Source organism: Macrobrachium rosenbergii, chromosome 29, assembly GCF_040412425.1.
Source record: "Macrobrachium rosenbergii isolate ZJJX-2024 chromosome 29, ASM4041242v1, whole genome shotgun sequence".
Lineage (NCBI taxonomy): Eukaryota > Metazoa > Arthropoda > Malacostraca > Decapoda > Palaemonidae > Macrobrachium > Macrobrachium rosenbergii.
This window is the reverse complement of record NC_089769.1, coordinates 5,312,084-5,329,583: the sequence shown is the minus strand read 5'-3', so window position 1 is coordinate 5,329,583 and position 17,500 is coordinate 5,312,084. Positions and strand designations below refer to the sequence as shown.

Sequence of the window (17,500 nt, the reverse complement as noted above, 5' to 3'; positions counted from 1 at the left end):
GTGGGTGGGCCACTTCGCTTGATGTCTTCATCACTGCCTCGGCCATGCAACCCGATGTACGATAATTCCGCCTTTTTCTTCTTCTTCCTCCGCCTTCTACCTCCCAACAGGCGGGAGAGTTCTCTCTCTCTCTCTCTCTCTCTCTCTCTCTCTCTCTCTCTCTCTCTCTCTCTCTCTCTAAAGTTTGCTTAATTGTCTGTTTAGATAATCATTATCTTTTTTGCTAACTGTTTTTATAGGACTATAATTTAACGAGTGAATATAGCAAACATGATACGTTCATTTGCGAGCGAATCAATTTCAACTTTAAATGCAGAGACGAATATAAATTATATATATGTGATCATGGTTCTTGTTACTTATAATTAATCATAAAATAGAGCAGTAAAGTATAATAAAATAAGTAGGGATCTTTAACACCTATCCAAATAAAATAATAAGCAATAAAATAAAGTAATAAAAATAAGTAGGGATACTTAGCACCTGTCCATCCATTAGCTAATATTTCTTCCGCCCATTTCAACAGGAAGCGACACATTGGGTCTAGAGGTCGTTCATCATGTGTCGCTTTCAGAGCTGAAGCGTCGTTTTAACTGCGTCTCGCGAATAGCCGGCTTTTTTTAACATTTCACTTCTTTTTTAGTTTTAATTAGAGGGAGGAATGGATTTCGTTATGAGGATTCTTCTTTCTCAGCCTTTCTCTCTCTCTCTCTCTCTCTCTCTCTCTCTCTCTCTTCCTACGGTTCAACGAAAACACTCCCAAGTCCAGTAAAAAGGGAAGAAAGAAAAGAAATACAAAAAATACCGCAAAAATTCTATTGTTCCGATTCAACCATCGTTCCAGAGGCTTCAATTCCACAAACGTGCAAAAGGATCCTCTCAGATCCTTCTGCCCAAAGGACACACACACACACAATCGAAATCCTACTGAGATCCTGTTCTGAAGTCCTATTCTCTTCTTTTCTATTCCTATGCCGAGGAGGGTATACGAAAGGATATTTTTTTTCACTATTTTTAAATGTTTTTTTCATTGTTTCCATTTTTCGTTTTGGGTTTGAAAACGGGTGATTTGCTAGACTGGAGTTGTGCGAATCAATATTGATTCTTGATTCCCGAGATTCGTTTTTCAGAAAGCAGTGATTTGTGAGATTCATTTCTCAGGAAGCAGTGATTCGTGATATTCATTTCTCAGCAGTGATATGTGAGATTCATTTCTCAGGAAGCAGTGATTCGTGAGATTCATTATTCATGAATCTGTGATTCATGAGATTCATTTCTCAGGAAGTTGTGATTCGTGAGATTCGTTTCTCAGGAAGCAACGATTCGCGAGATTTATTTCCCAGGAAGCAGTGCTTCGTGAGATTCATTTCTCATGTAGCAGTGACTCGTGAGATTCATTTCTCAAGAAGCAGTGATTCGTGAGATTCATTTCTCAGGAAGCAGTGACTCACGAGATTCACTTCTCAGGAAGTAGTTATTCATGAGATCCATTTCTCAGGAAGCTGTGATTCGTGAGATTCGTTTCTCAGGAAGCAGTGACTCATGAGATTCATTTCTCACAAAGCTGTAATTCGTGAGATTCGTTACTCAGGTAGCTGAGATTCGTGAGATTCATTTCTCAGGTAGAAGAGATTCGCGAGATTCATTTATAAGGAGCCAGTGATTCGTCAGGAAGTAGTGATTCGTGAGATTCGTTTCTCAGGAAGCAACGATTCGTGAGATTCATTTCTCAGGTAGCAGAGATTCGTGAGATTCGTTTCTCAGGAAGCAGTGATTCGTGAGATTCATTTCTCAGGTAGCAGTGATTCGTGAGATTCGTCTATTAGCAGATTGTGATTCCCAAAGGTAATTCTAATTTACCAACTAAGCGTGATTCATGAATTCTAAATTCATTTATGATGGTTTACCTGATGATTCACATGATTATTACTAAGATTCTCAATTATTTTCTAATCGAGTCACTGACTGTATATTTCTTTTGATGATTCACAAGATTTACTTGTAAATGAAAAATTCCAAAACAATTCATTCGATAATAAATTTCTAACATCGGCGATTAATATTTGTTTGAACAAATCAGTAGTGATTAATCTTCATTTTGAACCCTTGAAATCACGAATTAATCTCTGTTTTGAAAGGAATTAAATTGATTATAGTTTGTTTTGCCAAGCGCTGATTAATCTGTTTTGAAACCGACGTACCAGTTAATCTTTGTTTTGAACTTCAGGCCGTGATTAATCTTTGTTTTGAACCTAAAACCAGCTGATTAATCTGAACCTCAAGCCAGTGATTGATCTTTGTTTTGACCCTAAAGCCAGCTGATTAATCTTTGTTTTGAACCTGAAACTACTGGTTAATCTTTGTTTTGAATCTAAAATCAGTTATTAATCTTTGTTTTGAACTTGAAACCACTTATTAATCTTTGTTTTGAATCTAAAAGCAATGATTGATCTTTGTTTTGAACCTAAAACCACTTTTTAATCTGTTTTGAACCGAACCTAGCAAGACAGAATAATCTGTTCTGAGTTCAACAACCCTGTTTATCTGTTTAGAATTTAACAAAGGTGATTAATCACTTTTCTGAATTTAACAAGTGATCAGTCACTTGTCTGAGTTTAACAAGAGTGATCAATCACTTGTCTGAATGTAACAAGAGTGATCAGTCACTTGTCTGAATTTAACAAGAGTGACCAATCACTTGTCTGAATTTAACAAGAGTAACCAATCACTTGTCAGAATTTAACAAGAGTGACCAATCACTTGTCTGAATTTAACAAGAGTGATCACTCACTTTTCTGAATTTAACAAGTGATTAATCACCTGTCTGAATTTAACAAGAGTGATTAATCACTTTCCTAAACTTAACAAGAGTAAATCACTTTTCTGAACTTAACAAGAGCGAATAATCACTTGTCTTAAGTTAACAAGAGTGACGTATCACCTTTCTAAACTTAACAAAGGGATTAATCACTTCTAAACTTAACAAGAATGATTAATTTTTGTTTCGAATATATCAGCATTGACACATTCATTTTTGTAAAGGTTTTCTAGACAATGAGTTCCTTTAGTGAAATTAATATCTCTACTAATAATAGTAATCGTATTAATAATAGTAGTATTTTCTCACCTCAGTAAATACTATCATCAGTTCAATCCATCAAGAATTGATGTCTCAAATTCTTGCATGCAATATCCGTATTACGTCATACATTTGCTACATTACTTCTGTATATATTCCATCGCTGACCCGTAATTTTGCGATGCCAATTTAACACACAAACGAAGACTCGTTTGGGTTTAAAAAATGGCTGTTAATGAAACAAAAAGAGGGGGGGGAGGGGGAGAGCTAAAGAGGCTGGGCCAAAGTATATATAGGAACGAAGGATATAGGACCTTCTGGAGGTCCTTCTCTTACGATAGGACCTATGAGGATGGAGGTAGGGTGGTGGTGGTCCTACCTTGGGTCCTGTATACCCCCTCGTCCCCGGGGGAAGGTCCTTCTCCCCCCCCCCCCGAACACACACGGGCTTTTTCTCTCCACAGGCTGGACCAGGTACAAACCTGGGAAGGAACGCGTGGTACCCGGTTGGGAGGGGGAGGACCCCGGGATTTGGGCTGGTAGGGATCCTGGGAGGCGATCTTTGTGGGTGGGCCCGACTTGATGTCTCAATCCTGGCTGGGCGCGATGAGGTAAGGCAGACGTAACCCACAGGATACCCATCTCTCTCTCTCTCTCTCTCTCTCTCTCTCTCTCTCTCTCTCTCTCTCTCTCTCTCTCCTACGCCCACCGCAGCGTCGTCCTCCTCCGGACCTCCTGGCCTCTGTTATTCCAGAGGTAAGGATCTATTCCTTCTTCCTTCGTAGGATTATTTTTCTCCCTTCGTAGGATCCACTCCTTCCTCCTTCGTAGGATCTAGTCTTCTTCCTTCGTAGGATCTATTTTTTTCCTCCTTCGTAGGATCTATTCTTCTCCCTTCGTAGGATCTATTCTTTTTTCCTCCTTCGTAGGATTATTCTTCTCCCTTCGTAGGATTCTATTCTTCTTCCTTCGTAGGATCCATTCCCCTCTTCCTTTGTAACCACGCAAGGACTTCCTACAAACTTCCAATACCTCGTTCCGGTAGGTAATCCCTCGTTGTTAATCCCCCCTCCGGTACCTGTCACCACGCCATTTCCTGTAGGTAATCGCTTCGACGTCAATACCTGTAACCAAGGAAGACGGTCCCGTGTCGAATCGCGTTATTACTTGTTCCCTAATCACCGTAATTCACGGTACCGTTCATCTCTCTGGCGTCACTATATCAAACATCATTAGGAGAGTCCAATCATCTCATTACGGGGGTTCGTTACCGTGTTATGTGTAATCAATTACTTTTCGAGTTGTAACGGTAAACGCACTCGGCTTGTTACTTGTGCTTAGTCGGTAAAAAGCTCGTTACTTGTGCTTAGTCACTTTTATTACCAATACCTGTATCACACAGGTTCCAGCTCTGTATCACCTTGTTACCAGAACCAGTTGCACCTTGATAACTGTACTGAATTACCCTAAGGTAACAAGTTACTTTGTTAGCCGTGCTTTTGTTGCAAATCGGTGGCCTGAAAGTATTTGTCTAATTCAGTTGAATGTTTTCGTCAGTTTTCTGTCTAATTTAGTGTGTGTTGGAAGCGATTTTCTGTCTAATTCAATATATGATACAATTAAATTCATGTACAATTAAATTCCTGTCTAATTTGGTAAATACTGGAAATGATTTACTAATTCAGTGAATACGAAAGTCAGTTTCGTGTCAAATTCAGTAAATGCTAGAGGCAATTTACTGTCTAATTTTTAAAACGAATAAAAGAACAAATTTCCTGTCTAATTCAATACACGCTCGGGGGGGGAAGCAATTTACTGTCTAATTTGCGAAGGGGGTTGGGGGTGTTCTAACACCAAGCCGGCAATCCTCGGATATCTAAAAACTGCAAGTTTGCGAAATGAAACTACGCAAAATATTTCTTGCAGAAAAGATAAGGGGAATCCCCGTTACCACATATTTTCCGCTGGTCGTTTTCGAAGAAAAATAAATTTTATGAAATAATGAATATTTAAGCCACTTCAGAGACGTGATAGAGAAACGTGAGGGCGGACAGTAAAGGGATCTTAAAAGAGAGAGAGAGAGAGAGAGAGAGAGAGAGAGAGAGAGAGAGAGAGAGAGAACTATGACATGATAACGTTCAGTGCAGTGAAAGGCATGTGTCCTCTTTGCCTGCCTCTCTCAACCTCGCAATTTCTCTCTCTCTCTCTCTCTCTCTCTCTCTCTCTCTCTCTCTCTCTCTCTCTCTCTCTCCACACAATCGACATTCGTATGCCAAGCAAGTCGTCACCCTCCTGAAGATACCAGCCACGATAAACAGCCCACACGGGAGGAACTCCTGCATTTGAGTGGGACGAACCAGTCGTTCACGCCCTCTTAATCCTAGTGACGTGGTACTACCATAAATAATAATAATAATAATAATAATAATAATAATAATAATAATAATAATAATAATAATAATAATAAGAAGAAGAAGAAAGAAGAAGAAGAAGAAAGAAGAAGAAGTCTCACATTGTAGTGGTAATGACATGTACAAAAATATTGACTTTGTAGGATATAATCGATATATTCTGAATTACAAGAATTTGAGAACCAAAAATTTTTTAATATATACAACCATACACACAAATTAATTATATATATATATATATATACGTATATATATATACACACACACACATAAACACTGTGTACACGACAAAACCATATATTTTGATCAACAATCTTCTTTGCCAGAGATCAGGGTCACAGATTGTTAATGGAAATATACGGTTTTGTCCTGCATATGGTTTTTAATATGGGCATTTTAATCTTCACAGAACACTGTTAGACTACATTCAGTATATATATATATATATATTATGTGTGTATGTGTATATATATATACATGTATGTATGTATGTATGTATGTATGTATGTATGTATGTATGTATGTACGTATGTACGTATGCACTTCCCAAGTACTGCGAGTAGAAAGAGACGTCCCCACCACTACCAGCATCCCGACGACGAGGACATCTTGAGCTGAGAAGAACGAGATAAATCTTCTTGGCAAACGTCACTGACACTAAATGATGCCCCAAACAATTAGAATTCATTTACCTCCTCGAGTGCCCCGACTTTACGGCTGCCATTAATAATTATTTATGCCCATTGACGTCTGAAGTTTTAATAATAAAGACCCGAGCGTTTACGAGTCTCGGAGAGAGAGAGAGAGAGAGAGAGAGAGAGAGAGAGAGAGAGAGAGAGAGAGAGAGAGAGAGAGAGAGAGAGAGAGAGAGTACATTATTGATTTGATGTGTTTGTGTGTATGTGTATATATGTGTATGTGTATATATATACATATATTTATGAATGTATGTATGTGTATATATATACATTTATACATATAAACATACACACAGACGCACACATACACACATGTATATATACATATACAAATTTACGTATGTGTGTGTGTGTGTATGTATGTATGTAAGTAGAGAACCACAAACCTCAGCAACAAAAAAACAATAACTAACTAAATACATACAATCAACATTAAACGCTATACGCACCAAAGTAAATCACACGCACACAAACACGACAACCTGCCGTCCCTTCCTTCCTCCAAAGAAGCAGACTAATGAATGGAAGCGCAAAAATAAACGACAAAAATAAACGACAAAGAAAATAAGAGTAAAAACTCACGGTATGGTGACAGGTGTCTCGGGGCCAAGGAGCTTCGAGCCCTCCCAGAAGCAGTCTAGGGGCGTGATGATTGTACATGGGGTGAGTTTCTCCAAGATCTGCCAAGGAATAAATAATAATAATAATAATAATAATAATAATAATACTCTTTAGGCAAGTTTTTGTTGAATAGAATGGATTTTTCCGGATTGATTTGCCAAGGTTTCTCAAATTGTTAGAATAATAATAACAACTCAGTATAAAATCAGTTTCTCCAGGATCTGCACATTTAAATAATAATAATAATAATAATAGTTTCTTCAGGATCTGCGCAGGAGAAAATAATAATAAAATAATAATAATAATGTTTCTCCAGGATCTGCACAGGAGAAAATAATATAATAATAATAATAATAATAATAATAATAATAATAATAATAATAATAAAATTAATAATTGTCAAAATCTCTCATAATATCACATGGAAGGGGGGAGGGGAGGCATATTGGAGTGAATACACAGATTGGGTCATGTAGCTAGGTTGTCACAGTCGAGGGAAAACAGAAGACAGAGTTGAATACCATGTTTATAAAAAAAGAACCTTAAGAAAAGGTGTATAGATTGTCAGCAAAATATAATAATGAAAAATACAACAAAATTATGAATGGGATTATATCGTAAAGACTGTAAGAGACTGAATGATGGTTTTACTATTACCATTATCAACTAGGAACTAGGAATAGTAACTCATGGGTTTCACTAATACTATAACTACTATCAGTAAAGGGTTTTACTGATACTATAACTACTATCAATAGTAACAGTAACTAGGATTTTACTATTACTATAACTACTATCAGCTAGGTATAGTAAATCAAGTTTCACTATTACTATAACTTCTATCAACTAGGTATAGTAACTCAAAGAGTTTTACTAATACTATAAATACTATCAATTAGGAATAGTAACTTAAGGGTTTTACTAATACTATAACTACTAACAGTAGTAGTATTAAACAGGTGTTTTACTATTACTGTAACTACTATCAATTAATATCAAGCAGGAACAGTAACTCACCGGATCAATGATAGGGTGCTCGAGTTCAGGAAAGCTTGGAGCATAGCAAAGGTCTGCTAGACTCCACGTCCTGTAAAGAAAGGAAGGGTGATAATAATAATAATAATAATAATAATAATAATAATAATAATAATAATAATAATAATAATAATAATAATAGTAGAGAGGGTGATGGTAATATTTAAGGAAGGCTTCAGACTAATAATAATAATAATAATAATAATAATAAAGATTATTTTAATACTAATAATAAAGAGTAATTATGATGCATTTTCTTTCAGCACGCCTTTTGAATAGTAAACATAACATCAAAACAACGACAAAGTCCTAAAATAAAAAAATAAAAAAACGAGACCCGCTGTAAACAGAAATCTCGGTCACGTGACAGCAATACATCTGCCCAAAACAAGGATAAACAAACACATTTCCTTGCCAGTCAGACAAATAAATGCCACAGCCTCCTTGACACTGGGTGAGGCTAATTCTAAACATTTGTCTCTCTCCCCAAATAAACTGAGGAAGAAGAAGAAGAAGATTCTCTCTCTCTCTCTCTCTCTCTCTCTCTCTCTCTCTCTCTCTCTCTCTCTCTCTCTCTCTCTCTCTCTCTCTCTCCAGCGATTTAAATAATCTATATATCTATCACTTTTTAATATCATAATTTTACTCCTAACAGTTGTTCTCTCTCTCTCTCTCTCTCTCTCTCTCTCTCTCTCTCTCTCTCTCTCTCTCTCTCTCTCTCTCTCTTATAACTTATTAAAATCATAATTTTACTCCCAACAGTTGCTCTCTCTCTCTCTCTCTCTCTCTCTCTCTCTCTCTCTCTCTCTCTCTCTCTCTCTCTCTCTCTCTCCTATAACTTATTATCATAATTTTACTCCTAATAGTTGTTCTCTCTCTCTCTCTCTCTCTCTCTCTCTCTCTCTCTCTCTCTCTCCTATAACTTATTAATATCATAATTTTACTCCTAATAGTTGAGTTCTTTTCTCTCTCTCTCTCTCTCTCTCTCTCTCTCTCTCTCTCTCTCTCTCTCTCTCTCTCTCTCTCTCTCTCTCTCAGAAAGGCAGATATGATACTCGAATAATAAATAGGCAACTTTCTTTCATAAGTTTAAACATCTAGTCATATCTTATATGAGTGTATTACCTGAGAGAAGAAAATAAATGGAAAATAAAAACGAATTTCTTGCATGCAAGAGAGAGAGAGAGAGAAGAGAGAGAGAGAGAGAGAGAGAGAGAGAGAGAGAGAGAGAAAAGGGGGTTTAGTGGGGTGTGTTCAGTCGCATCATAAACGTGAACATAAAAACGCCATCGATTCGTTTCTCAGATTACACGGCATCGGTGAATTGGACACAGCATTGTTAAGAGAGAGAGAGAGAGAGAGAGAGAGAGAGAGAGAGAGAGAGAGAGAGAGAGAGAGAGAGAGAGAGAGGTACACACGCAAATGGTGACGCGGGAACAATGGTTCTTATTAATTTCAATTATTTACAGCTCACGCAGGTCTGATCGTATACACACACACACACACACACACACACACACACACACACACACACACACACACACAGCTTACAAATTTTTTTAAAATATCTAAGTTAATGGATTTTTAAAATAAAAATCATTACCCGCTTATGAAATTCAAGATAAAAATTATTTCTCCTCACTAAATAATTTTCTTTGTAAAATCATAAAAAAATTTTTAAGCTAATTTAATATGAAAAATTAACTTTACAAAGCTTCAGTCTATGAAAACGCTCTGCATTTATCTTCACTACACTATAAATATTCACCTTACGGTCTTATTACGAAACAAGCCAACAAGGAGTGTCAGTCTAGTTGAATAATGGCAGAGAAAATTTTCTATTTCTATCCATCCCTTCTTTAAACATTAAAAAAAAAAAAACTTACTATGTGGCATAGTCTAGTGATTGTTACGCTGTCACCTGCGCTTTTAAGAGAGAGAGAGAGAGAGAGAGAGAGAGAGAGAGAGAGAGAGAGAATTAGGTGAGCAACAAGTGACAAAAAGCTCTGGCACATCTATCACAGGCGTAAAATTCTTAATGACACATTGTGGCAATAAAGAAAGAATCTCTCTCTCTCTCTCTCTCTCTCTCTCTCTCTCTCTCTCTCTCTCTCTCTCTCTCTCTCTCTCTCTCTCTCTCCATTATGGAAACAATGTGAGGTTACTTTGTCTCCTGAAAGGTCTACTTGCTGATGTTCTAAATAAAACAATTTGTCTTCAGAGATGACATCACGGCGTTCTGTTTACGTCGTCATTTTTTTTTTCAATGTGACGTCATCACCCATCAATCTTGATTCCACTGATAAATGTTCTTCGAGATGACGCAATCACTCGCTTTACAAGATAGTCCTTATGACCATCGGGAGATTCTCGTGCGTGATTCTCTACTGATCTATGTCTTTTTTCATCACTGGGATGAAGGCGCGCTTGCGCACACACACACACACAGAGAGAGAGAGAGAGAGAGAGAGAGAGAGAGAGAGAGAGAGAGAGAGAGAGAGAGAGAGGCATGGAAGTACTAACAGCAATGAAAGGATTGAAAATCGATCTCAGTAAGTGGAAACGTCTCCAGAACTGAGAGAGAGAGAGAGAGAGAGAGAGAGAGAGAGAGAGAGAGAGAGAGAGAGAGAGAGAGAGAGAGAGAGAGAGAGATAACAGGGAGATTAAGGTGAAGGGAAGGGGTTCTCCAAAAACTTTCAGGTGCTCTCTCTCTCTCTCTCTCTCTCTCTCTCTCTCTCTCTCTCTCTCTCTCTCTCTCTCCACAAGTCGTCAATTAACAGGGATAAAAGGAAAATATGAAGACAGCACACAAGAAAGCCGTCTTACGCAGCCCCTTTCGCACAGGAACCGGACCACCCACTGAGAGAGAGAGAGAGAGAGAGAGAGAGAGAGAGAGAGAGAGAGAGAGAGAGAGAGAGAGAGAGAGAGGCCTTTTGCCTTCTGTTAAGTTGGAGTTCCCATTCATTTTATTTATTTGTTCAGACACGTTCCCTTATTTTTTTTTCTTTAATTAACGCTCAAGAGGAATATTCGGCTAATTAAATCCCGTGCTCTAATAGTGGATGATCTTTCTACTAAATGGCTCGTTGTTGGATTCATTATTTTATGAGGTGGCGTCGTTGGTGTGTGTGTGTATATATATATATATATATATATATATATATATATATATATATATATATATATATATATATATATATATATATATATATATATATATATATATATATATATATATATATAAAATTCAGATTTCCGTCAGTACAATGGTTAGACAAGGTTAAATTGTCAACAAATGAAATTTAAATAAAATTTTTTTTTCCGTGTAAACATCGCTTTGAAAAAATATATTTATCTCTATTTAAAGCCACTGACACTATTTTCATCTTTCTCTCTTTGCGTTTTGTTTTTTAACATTTACACGCTATAGTTGAAGATACCTACCTCCTCGAATATTTTTACAGCAAGAAGGTGATTTCATTGTTTTTGTTTTTTTTTATTTTATTTATGACTGACTACCTATGGCTATAAGAAACAAAAACAAATACGAAAAAAGTTACTGAATAGAGTGGAATCTGATTCTGAAGAAAGAGTTTATTACTTACGCAAAATATTGAACATTGAATTTTTGTGCTCTAAGGCAGTCGTTATAATGTGTCCGACATCACCAGTGTTTTATATAATATGAACAAAAGATTTTGGACAACTTATGCAAATATAGGCTATCATTAAATTTGTTAATGTACGTATAAAAATTCTCAAAACACGTGTTTTACTTTGCGATGGGAAAATTAAATGATTTTGTTCAGTGACTAATAGGAGACGAGACGCAGAACTCTACGGATTTTGTTTGCCGTGGTTCAGTTAAAAGGCCTCGCGTTTTCTGGTGTAGGCTACAATTTTTTTTTTTTTCTGCGGTCTTTGTATAAAAAGGACATCAGATGAAAACAAGAATAGCAGATTAGTTTACCCCTAAACATTTAAGTCCGAGAATGATCCACGTCATGCTTGAATCGCTTCTTAAATAAAAGTCACCATTCGCAAAATAACATTGTGATCATTACTCCAGCTTTTCAGAAAATATTTGAAAGTTTCATTACGGACAAACTCCCAAATAATGACAAGTAGAATTAGACAGAATTAAAGGACTATGACATCTAGACGAGAAGAGACCAAAAATAAAATTCCAGAATTTCCTACGTGGTAAAACATGTGATAAACACGCGTCATTACTTTATCGCACACACATCGCAAACAGGTTGAACATAAGTCAACGACTTGTTGATGATAGTTCTAACTCAGTGCTTCGTACAATTATCAAGCAGTTGCCAAAGGTTCTTTCTCCACTTTCGGTCGCTGATTTGCTTATGAAAATTCGGCTCTGATGCCGAGCATTGGGGGCCACTTTCAGCCATTCAGTGCTTAAGGTGAAAACAGGGGGTTGGAGCGGTTGGACAGCAAGATGGAACACGAAACGGGAATGGAGATAGAGTAAAAGGTTAAAAACAGTGGATGCAGCTAGGGGCCGAAGAGATGCTGAAGACAACCTTATTAATGCCTACAGTGCACCACGTGATGTGCACTGACGGCGCTACCATTGCTACGGGAAATTGCTGTCGTCGACTTGCTTTCAACCTGTATGCGACATGTATCCAGTAACTTGCCGATGGGGAATTTCGGTCGTCGACTTGTCTTCAATCTATCTGTGACATGTGAGCGATAAGTTGTCGTCGGGGAATTGCGGTCGTCGACTTGTTTTCAGCCTGTTTGTGATATGCATGCGACTAGTTGCCCCACAATGAATTGCTGTCGTCAACTTCTTGTCAACATGTTTGTGACATGTATGCAACAAGTTTGCCCACAGTGAATTGCTGTTGTCAACATGTCTGTGACATGTATGCAACAAGTTTGCCCACAGTGAATTGCTGTCGTCAACTTCTTGTCAACATGTTTGTGACATATATGCAACAAGTTTCCAACTTGCGTTTAAGAAATATTTTACCGTACTTGTAGACTTCAAATTCCTCGACGAGAAACACCTGACGGAGGAAGAACACTTACATTTCATACATTTCTATCTTAACGGAGGTTGCGGCTTTGAGGACGGCAGCGTGAGCAAGGAGGGACTTAGGATGTAGGACGTTGGCACCGGGATCCTTCGGCGTGAGGATGAGGATCTGCTTCGTGGTGCCGTATCCTTCGCCCAGCGTCTTCTCCACGTACGCCAGTTCTTGCTCCAAACGACCACCCTCTGGTTGAGAAAGAGAAAAATATAGTCATTCATTAATCGCGTCGTTATTACAGTGTTATTAAGGCTTCCGGTGCAGTAATTGTTATTTATATCATTTGGCCATATTTCAAAGGATTTCAGATTTTGACTCAGAGATTCTCACTGTTTCAAAAAAAAGCGAGAATCACGGCTTTGTTAATATAATTTTTACAGATATCATTGTCAGCCGTTATTTACAACAGAGTATTCTTTATTTTTCTAACTGCTTCCATTTAATCATTATTTTTCTAACAATTTCTATATTCATTTTTATCCGAACGAAAGCAACGTCTTCATTTGGACAATGTTATTAATATGAGAATTACAATTATAATTATTAGCAGACCTCATAATACGTTATCAACAGTGTCGTTATATTAACATACATTTATTATAAATGAATGAATCAGTTGTTTCCATAGAGCATTATTGCTCATGGTCTGAGCGCAATTTGTGTCGTCTGCTCACACCTCTCTCCACCAACAGCACTTCTTTCTGTCTAACCCTCTGTCACCAAAAACTTCGGTTCTGTCAATCAGATTACCATTGGTAAAGGGTTAGGTATTCCGTAAGTGCTTAGCTTCCAAATTCTTTAATGACTTCTGTGGCTCATATGTTAGAACCCTGGGTTCGATCCGCATGTGAGGTAGAGATTTATAGCGATCTATACTGCATTGATATAGGTCAACATATATACACAGTGAAGTCCATAATCTTACTGTATAAAGTATATATATGATACCCAGTGAAATCCATAATCTTACTTTATAAAACAGAATGTACACACAATGAAGATTATATGATTTTTCAAGTGTGGAGTTTATTACGCGTAGGTTATCAACCAGACCCTCTCTTATAATACCGTCAGTTCTGAGGGTATGAGGTCGGTAGTCGGATGAATAACGTGAAACCATTCATTTAGAACGAATGTAAAAGGCTATCAGTCTTCCATGTATGACACTAGAGCAGTGAATAACGCTTTTGAAAATGCAGACAAACTACTTGTGAAATAAATAGATTATTTGATTAATAAATAAATGAGTAAACAAATAGAGGAGAAATAAATGTAAAATATTGTTAATTTTCCAACAGCTATTTAGCTACGTCTTTAACAAAATTAAAAACCAATGAAAGTCAAAGACTCATTCGTTTGGTATTATTATTATTATTATTATTAATTAATAATAATAATAATAATAATAATAATAATTATTAATAATAATAATTATTATAAAGTGAATCCGGTATTTGTAAGTCACCCATTGTTTTCCTGACAATTTTCCCACCGCCATTTTTAAAGAGAAACTTTTATTCATTTAAAATTATTTCCTTTACATATTTATCAATCTGTCTGTCTGTAATATATACTCTCTCTCTCTCTCTCTCTCTCTCTCTCTCTCTCTCTCTCTCTCTCTCTCTCTCTCTCTCTCTCTCTCTCTCTCTCTCTCTATATATATATATATATATATATATATATATATATATATATATATATACATACATATATATCTATATTTGTGTATATATATGTATATTGTGTGTTTGTGAGTGTATAATATTTTATTTATTCACTTATCGCTGGAAACCAATCACTACCAATCACTCCCGACACAAGGCCTCGCAAGTCTCGCACGACAGCCAATTAGACGTATCTGGCTGGGGACGTCGGGTCCTTTCCAAGGGATGGATTTTCCAGCACACTCATCGAACTGAACAGACAGCCAATTACTCGTCCTGGACAGGATACACACAAGCCATCAAAAGCGCTGGAAGAGCCAGAGAGGTCAGGTCAAGATAAAAGGTCAAATCAATGACGGGGAGACGGGGTGGGTGGTCTCTGATGGGGAGGCGTCGTGGGTGGCTAATGGATTCGATAGTCTCGCTCTCTCTCTCTCTCTCTCTCTCTCTCTCTCTCTCTCTCTCTCTCTCTCTCTCTCCATCAATCAACTTATTCGCATATGTACACTCTCTCTCTCTCTCTCTCTCTCTCTCTCTCTCTCTCTCTCTCTCTCTCTCTCTCTCTCTCTCTCTCTCTCTCTCTCTCGTACAAACAAGACTTACACCTGACTCTTGTGGAACCAGAAGATGTTTATGGCATCGATGCCAACTTCCGCGTCAGTGCCCAGTTTTCCCGACAGATAAAAAGGGGGGGCATTAATTTTCCCGGACGTGAAAATAAGCCAAGAGATCATATCTGCTGCATCGGATAGAATGATATATGGATATTAGTTGCGTAAAACTATCTTTAAATGCAAATATACTTATACGTAATCTTTGGGTAATGATGATTATTGGTAAGACTTGATTTTTATTTCTTAGGGAGATAAGTTCTTCACCTTAATGCGTTGAGTGTGTGTGTGTGTGTGTGTGTGTGTGTGTGTGTGTGTGTGTGTGTGTGTGTGTGTGTGTGTGTGTGAGAGAGAGAGAGAGAGAGAGAGAGAGAGAGAGAGAGAGAGAGAGAGAGAGATACATTGATGATATGTGATTAGGAATATAGGCATAAATTGGAATATCTTGACTCTGTATTAGACAGTGCATTAAAAACTTTTTAAGATAAAAAACTTCTTTTGCCATATGATATTTTTAAAGATATTCCCCATCTACTTAAGAATTATGGAGTTAATGTAGCATTTAAGAACAATAAAACACTGAAACTGTCGACAGTGCTAAAGAATATGTATACCAAATTTCATGTAAATCTTGTGATAACTTTTTTTACTGGTCAGTCTGGAAGAACATTGTCAGAGAGAGTGGCACAGCATAAATATGTCAGGTATGCAAGGTGAAAGTGGAATTTTCGTATATGCTAATGAAAACAATCATACGATCAGTTGGGCAGAGACAAAAAAAGGTGGTTTATTCTGATAATTCACTGGAAAGAAATATTTTTGAATCTACTTCCATAAAAGAAAGTTTTGGTAAGAATTTGAATATCAGTCAGGACATGGATGAACTTGATATATTAATTTCAAAAGAAACATACAAACTGTTTCAATTTTAAGGAAGGTCAGCTGGACGCATTTTCCCCAAGATATATCGCAGTACCGGGACCTTTCCCCGAAAGAAGCGGGACGCCATATCTTAAAAACTAACCATAGAATTTTCTTGAAAATAAGTTTCCCACACCCAAAGCTAACCCAACCTAACTTAACCTAGGGGCATGGCAAAAAAAAAAAAAAGGGCTGGTGCAATGCTAGCACACACCTCAGGGATTTGCAAGCGGGACACTGGCGCGATAATCGGATTTGTAAACGTTGACCTGCCGCTAATGAGTGACAGGTCTCCATCCCGAGAACCTGTCAGGTGTGAATGTTTGTTTTCCAGTCGTCTGTGTATGTTCATATGCGGCCTGCTAGTAATATATATATATATATATATATATATATATATATATATATATATATATATATATATATATATATATATATATATATATATATATATATATTATATATATATATATATATAGTATATATATATATATATATATATATATATATATATATATATATATACACACAGAAAGACAGAGAGAGAGAGAAACCACGCAAAGTGAAAAGATAAATAAATAAATAAGTAAACAAATCAATAAAGGCATTATATCTATCAGACAATGCGCCTCTCGTTGGCGCCCACAACAGCCCGCCACAATATCGGAAAGTCGAGCCCAATGAGGAGGCAGTATCTCTCCTACGTCCAACGCCTGCTGGAGTGGAGGAAGAAGGAGACACAGGGTCAAAACATCTCTCGAGTTTTTAATTTTCATCGACCTTTAAAAAAAAACTCCACGGCCTGTTTTTTTTTTTTTTTAGTCCTCTTCCTCCTTTTTTTTATATATAAATCTTTCGCTTGACCTTTTTTGACCATTATTATTATTCCCCCGGCGCCGCCGTCTTCATATGACCAAGGCAGCCATGTTTGGGTCAACCAATTATAAGTCTAATTACTTTTGCAGCTGAAGGCCCGTTTGGGTCGTTCCTGCCTGGCCTCCTTAGCACACACCTCCCCCTCCCTCATTCACCCCTCCCCCCTCTCCCTTATACCACCCCTCCCCTTATTCCTCCCCAACCCTCCATACTCCTCCCCCTGCTTCCTCCTCCTTCTCCCCCTTTATTCCTCCCCCCATCTATTCCCTTGCTCTGTCTCTGATGGTTTGGAAGCGTCCAGAGGTCCACGTCAGTTTATTTTTATCCCTCTTAAAAATTCACTTAAGGGTTGCCTCTAGGCAAGGGCCCGTGCTGGCATAAAGTCGGCTTGATTTAAAGCAGGCAACCTGCACTTGCTAGGAAGTGTATAGATTATAGTCCTACCACTGAGACAATTCTTGAGAGAGAGAGAGAGAGAGAGAGAGAGAGAGAGAGAGAGAGAGAGAGAGAGAGAGAGAGAG

At 37.4% G+C, this 17,500-nt stretch overlaps 1 protein-coding gene across 1 annotated transcript in view; it reads right to left on the bottom strand.

The window, feature by feature from the left end:
* ptc (protein patched) overlaps window positions 1-17,500 on the bottom strand; it is a 118,179-nt gene that overhangs the window by 59,269 nt on the left and 41,410 nt on the right. Inside the window, exons 3-5 of the mRNA XM_067130854.1 lie at window positions 12,906-13,095; window positions 7,827-7,896; window positions 6,771-6,868 (exon numbers count right to left, since the gene is read on the bottom strand). Of these exons, the coding sequence (XP_066986955.1) occupies window positions 6,771-6,868; window positions 7,827-7,896; window positions 12,906-13,095 (358 nt within the window). The remainder of the gene's footprint in view (window positions 1-6,770; window positions 6,869-7,826; window positions 7,897-12,905; window positions 13,096-17,500) is intronic.